At 56.9% G+C, this 6,060-nt stretch overlaps 1 protein-coding gene across 1 annotated transcript; it reads left to right on the top strand.

Annotated features, from left to right (window-relative positions):
* Positions 1-2,397: 2,397 nt before the first annotated feature.
* On the top strand, positions 2,398-5,620 carry EPOP (elongin BC and polycomb repressive complex 2 associated protein). Its single transcript, XM_027518970.1, has one exon. It carries the CDS (start codon positions 2,843-2,845, stop codon positions 3,980-3,982), a length of 1,140 nt encoding a protein of 379 aa, XP_027374771.1. The 5' UTR covers positions 2,398-2,842; the 3' UTR covers positions 3,983-5,620.
* The last annotated feature ends 440 nt before the right edge of the window (positions 5,621-6,060 follow it).

Below are 6,060 nucleotides of genomic sequence, written 5' to 3'. Positions count from 1 at the left end.
AACCATCTCATCTTCTGTTGCATCCATCTCCTCCTGCCCTCAATCTTTCCCAGCATCAGGGTCTTTTCCAATGAGTCAACTTTTCACATCAGGTGGCCAAAGTATTGGAACTTCAGTACCTCATAGAATTATTATGGGGATTAACATAAAGTTCTTAGGACAGAGATTGGAATGACATCAGTACTATAGAAATTACTATTCCCCACTGTACCTTCCTCTGGGGAAAGTGGGCAGGTCCCCCACTCCCAAATCCTTGAACACAGTCCTTTGGATGAGACTCAGATGAGCCACAGAAAGGGAAGCCTGGCATCCGGGTCTTGGGGGGCCCTTCCTATCCCTTATTCCTAAGAAGTCAAACGGGGTCCTATATCCAGCCTCTGGGAAGGAGGATAGGTTTCTGAAGAAACTGGTCTTCTCATCCAGGCTGAGGACGGGGTCGAGTGTCCTCTACCGTAGGCAACAGGAATTGCAACAGCTGGGTCAGCCCACACATCATTTCCACTCCTGATAAGGTTTGTGAGGAAGTTACTGTTGTGTCTTTTCACTGATAGGGACACGTTGAGACTCAGAGTGCCCAGGTAACCTGCCCAGGGTCGCACAGCTGGCACCCCTGGTCCAAGCCTTCCCAGAGGTAGGAAACTCAAGCCCACTGGTGGGACCCAAGCCCACTCCCCTGGCATCTTAGCTGCAGAGTATGGAGTAGGGTCAGATTGAAGCACATGCCCCCTCCTCCATAAGCAAACAAATTTGGTATTGCAGTCTCCAGGGTAAAAGTTTTCAGCACTGTCCACCAGAAGAGACAACTGTGAAGATCATCATCCTTCCAGAACTTTCCTCCAAACCTGTCAGGATCCCAGGATCCTCCCTCATGACAACTTCCCCACAGACTTCTTCTATAGAAGATGCTAAGGGGTGAGTGCTTCGAGCAATGAACATCACGGCCCCTTGTTCCTCAAATGCTAGCCTTACCTTGGGATCTTCACCTCCAGCTTCTGCAAAAGGGTTGTAAGGGAGGCAGAGCTTTCTGATCCCTTTCTGCCCAAATGTTATGGGATGACATGTCAGGGAAACAGTACTTCTGTTGTCATCACCAGAAGGACCAGGATATAAGCTGCATTATTTGTTTCCTTACAGAAACCCTCTCTTACCCTTGCCGGGGAGTAAGATATTTCTCTCTCTGACCACCCATCACCCCCACACAAACATACCCTTATTCCATGTCATCGTATCAGTCTCTCAATATTTCTGGGGATAGGAAGCAGTCCAATGACCCTATTTTTATCAAGAGAGGAATATTCCAAGGATTCATTCATTCACTTACAAATATTTATTGAGCACCTATTAAGTCTGGGCACTGTTTAAAGCAAAGGTTGCAGAAGTGATCAAGACAAACTTCTCAGAAGCTCATTTCCAGACTAATGGAAGAGGCAGATAATAAAGAGAAATACATTCACAGATTTTCATATATTAGTGAGCTCTAACACGAAACAAGGGTAAGAGGATGGAATGTGCTGCGGGTACATGGTCCTCCCTTAACCAGGTTTTTAATGGAATTCACTTTCTTTGCTTTACTCTCCCTAGGGGAGATAAGACTGAGGCTCTATGTATCTCCTCCTAGGGTCCCCTCAACCTATTTTGGCAGTTCAAGCCTCACAGGGCATAATCTTGGGATTTGAGGGGGTACGGCAGAGCCAGCCCCTCAGAATTTGCTCAAGGGGCCGGTTATAAGTTAAGTGAGAAATGGAAACAGGTACTGAGAAAGTCTATTTATCATCTTTCGTGGGTGTAATGATACTCCTCCTCTTCAAATTTAATTCTTCCTTTTTTCATCTTGCACACACACTCACTGAATTCCTAACTATTCATTCAACGTTTTTTGAGCCCTCTGTGTACCAGGCACTGTTCTAGGCGACCGAAACAGAGAGGTAGGGAATGTTCTCTGCCCACAGGAGTCCTTGCTGTGCAAAGCTGCTGAACAACCTCTTTTCATCTTTTCTTTTAACTTCGCTTTGAGATTCACCTCTGTTTGACTCACGCAGCCCCAAAGGGGTAGATGTGAACATTCCCATTTTACGGATGCGAAAACCATGACTGCTGAAGGGGAAAATGAAGTGCTTTGGCGGCTACTAAACACTGGGACGCCACTGCGCCACGTGCAGCGGCGCATTTAGCCCATCGATATCCCACCCGCGCACTCACCCTCCTTCCCTCCCTCCCAGCCGCCGCCGCGCCGGGTCCACGTGTGTGTGTCTGTGTGCAGAATGGGGATGGGGGCGGTGCCGCGGGAGGGGTGGGGTCCTGGCTAACGTCACAAGCAGTGCCGCCCAATCAGCGGCGGGCTCGCGGCCCCGGCGCTGGTATTGGGGCAGCGAGGGGGCAGTTCTCTATAACGCGGTCTCCGGGAGCCAGCGGGGAAGAAAGAAGCCGAGCGGGCGGAAGGCGCCCTCCCCGCCGCCTGGGCCCCGGCACCGGGTGCCGGGCCCGGGGTCCTTCCCGCCTCCTGCGGCCGCCGGCCGCTTTGTTTCCCCAGCCTCTGCGCTCCGGGCAACTCAAGAGGGGCTCCCGCCGAGGCTGCACAGGGCTCGCGGCGGCAGGAAGGGCGGCCGACCGCGCCGGGACTCACAGGGACCCAGGAGTCCGGCCGCCGAGAGGGCCGCGTGACGAGATCGAAGAGGGACCCGGAGCTCCGTGGCCCACGGGTGCGGGCCGGGGGCGCTAGCGAGCAGAGACCTCCCCGTCGAGGGGGGGCGATGTTCCCCTCGCCCGTGGGCTCTTCGGGCAGTCAGGGCATCCCGCCGCTGGGACCAGGGCCCCCTCAGTGGGCACCCCCCCGGAAAGTTCCATGGAGACTCTGTGCCCCGCTCCCCGCCTCGCAGTGCCGGGGTCCCCGCGAGGGTCACCCTGCTCCCCCACACCCCGGAAGCCGCGTCGGGGGACCCAGGAGTTCTCTCCTCTGTGCCTGCGTGCCCTTGCCTTCTGCGCCCTTGCCAAACCCCGGGCGTCCTCTCTGGGCCTGGGGCCTGGGGAGCTGGCGCCGCGGGCTCCGGTGCTGCTGGGCCCTTGCGCCCCGCTGTGCACCGGCGGCAGGGCCCCGGATGGCCTGAAGCACCTCGCGGGACAGGCCGGGCGGTCCAGCGATCCCAACGCCCCGGCCCGCCAGGATGCCGACGCCGCAGTGTGCCGGGGCCGCGGCGAGGAGGAAGAGGGCGGAGGCAGTTTCCCGCACTTCAGCGCTCGCTCCGGCGTACCTCCCGGCCACTGCCCGGCGCCCCGGCGCCCTCGGGAATCTCCGACCAGCTCCGTCTCGGCTCCGCCTAGGCCAGCCCTGGCTCTCGACTCTCAGCCTGGCCCCGCCGCTAGCCCGCATCAGGAGCCAGGTTCTCGGCCTCCGCCGCCACCTGCGGGCCTCTCCTCTGAGCCCATGGGGCCTGGGGCCGCGCCGGAACCGCCCCCGCCGAACCAGACGGCCGCAGTAGATGGAAACCCTCCGAAGGTCGCCCCCGAGGCACCGGCCTCCAGCCCCTCGACGGCCAGCGAAGCTCCGGCCGCGCCCGGCGATCTCCGCCAGGAACATTTCAATCGTCTGATCCGCCGCTCGAAACTGTGGTGTTACGCGAAAGGTTTTGCCCTCGACACTCCGAGTTTGCGCCGGGGGCCCGAGCGGCCCCCAGCTAAAGGGCCCGCCCGAGGAGCGGCCAAGAAACGCCGGCGGCCGGCGCCCCCCCAGCGCAGCGCGCAGCCCCGCCGACCTACCCCGACGCTCCCCACCACGAGCACCTTCAATCTCCTCGACTGCTTCCCCTGTCCCCCGGCCCTGGTGCTGGGGGAAGACGGAGACTTAGGGCCGGCATCCTCGCTTCGCCTCCAGGGAGACGCTAAGCCCCCGCCTGCCCACCCGCTGTGGAGGTGGCAGATAGGGGGTCCCGCTGTCCCTGAGCCCCCCGGCCTCAAATTCTGGGGAATCAACTTGGAGCAGCCCTGAGCGTGAGACCTCTTCTGCCAAGGGGGAAAAGTGGGGGCCATCGCCAGACTGCGGGCTCGAGAATAGAGCCTCATTTCTCACCTTTGCCTGTCCTCTCTAGGTTTTATGGGCTGTGGTCAGAAGGACCTCAAATGACAGTGATCTTCAAGCACCTAACTGGTTGCAGTGACACCCCCTCCCCCTCATCCTTTGGAGAAGAACCAAGGCCTGGAGTCGGGAGAAGGCTTAACCGAAAAAGGCTTAAAGACGTAGATTCCAATCCCTCCCCTCTTGCATCTCGGATCTCTGGGGGCAGGGCCTTCACCCCAGGGGGAGTCGAGGAGGCTACAACTCAAAGAGGAGGAAAAAAAAAGAGGGAGAGAGACCTTGGTGATGGACAAACCGGTTGTTTCTGTGGGCGAGCCTGGGGATGGGTGGGGGCTGTGGTGGGGGTGGGGAGGTGATTGGCAGCTCCCTGGGGGCATCCTCTACCCCCACCATCCAGGCCTTTAACCCTTCACTCCCCTCAGGCCTTCCCTAGCCTCCAAGCACCACTGTAGCCTTCATGGGGACCCGAGCAGCTTAGGCAAGGGTAAGATCACCCTCTCCCAGTTCTTTCCCTAGGGTCCCCCCAGTCAAGTGACCCCTTGTTACCGAGGTCTTCATTCTCAGCCACCAGTCTTTCCCCTTTGTCCAGTTTTGGAGTTTCTTTCAGTATTCCATTTGCTTTCAGGTTATAGGATCTGATGGGTAAAAGAGGACACCCCCACCCCACCCACCCCCACCCCTGCCATGAGTCTGCCACCTCCTCTAGTTTAATCCTGGTATTAAGAGGAGCAAGGCTGAGGAACCTCCTACCCTTCAGAAGTACAAACTGCCTGGGGAAGGAGACCATCCCAGGGAAAGTAATGGAAGGTGGAAGAAATCAATAAATCAGACCAAACAAGTTGCCCTTCCTTCCAGGTCCTCTCCACCGGTTAAGGATGGAGGGCGTGGAGGTGGAGGGCATGCCTAGGGCCATTCTTTGAATACCCAAACTCAGCCTCCTTCAAGGCTAGAAAAAAGACAAGCTGCTCTTTGTGGAGGGGGTAGATGAAAGGACTCTTGGCCTAACCACAAGGTCCAGTGGGGTGTTTGAAGGGGCTCAGTTTGAGTCTGGATGGGAACTGGGCTGAGGAACCTTAGCATTCTCCCCCCCACCCAACTTCAGGCATTTCGGGAGTTGTCAGGGACCTGATGGATCCGAAAGAGGCAGGGCCGGGGATTAGTTTTGAGGTCAGAAGTTCTGTTTTCCTGGGGGAGGGGAGGGAGTCAGAGGGGAGTGGACTTACTTTCTCCACCCAGGTGAGGTCTGGGAAGTTTAGCTTTTAGGGAAATTCCAAGTTTAGGTTTGAGGGGAACCTGGGGGTTGCCGATCTGCCCAATAGTGAGGGATCCAGTGACCCTTCTGCCCACACTAGTGAATATTGTTTTTTTCCCCTTTTCCCCCAAGAAGGGAGGAGGGAGGAACAATTCCCATATATGATACTGGGGAAGGACTTGTCTCCTTTTCTGTGAAAATGCTTTGTAAAAAGTTGTTAATGTTTGCATAGAGCAGATTCTTGAAAAAAACAAAACAAAACACTGTTTTGGACCACAAAAGTTTTGTTTGTTTTAAAAGCTGTCTCTTTTCATTTTTCTTTTGCTGGGGGTGGGAGTGGGGGTGGGGTGGGTGGGTGTGGGTTGGGCAGTGCTCTCTTTCTCCTCAACATCTGGCCTTTATGAACCCTGCTGACCTCCCCTCCCCCTCCAGCTGTGTTGTGGGGAGGAGGGAGGAGGGTGGGGGAGTGCCTTCCATGCCTGTGCTTCAGGGGTATCCATCTTATCTTGCCCCCCAAGAATGGGGAAGGCCGAGGAAGAAGGCAGATGTGAGGGGTGGGGAGAGAGTCGCTGTGAAGCGGGGGTGGGGGTGTGCGCAAGGTTTGCAAGGAGAAATGGAGAAAGGCAGACTCCAGTTTTTAAAGGGCTCCTCGCTTTTCGTCGGGTCAGTTTTGGCCCTCTCGACCAGCCTGGGTGGGACGTGTGAGCTCTGGGCAAAGGAGAGGAGCGGTGGGTCACGA

This window comes from Bos indicus x Bos taurus, chromosome 19 (assembly GCF_003369695.1).
Source record: "Bos indicus x Bos taurus breed Angus x Brahman F1 hybrid chromosome 19, Bos_hybrid_MaternalHap_v2.0, whole genome shotgun sequence".
Lineage (NCBI taxonomy): Eukaryota > Metazoa > Chordata > Mammalia > Artiodactyla > Bovidae > Bos > Bos indicus x Bos taurus.
This window is presented reverse-complemented; position numbering and strand designations above follow the sequence as displayed.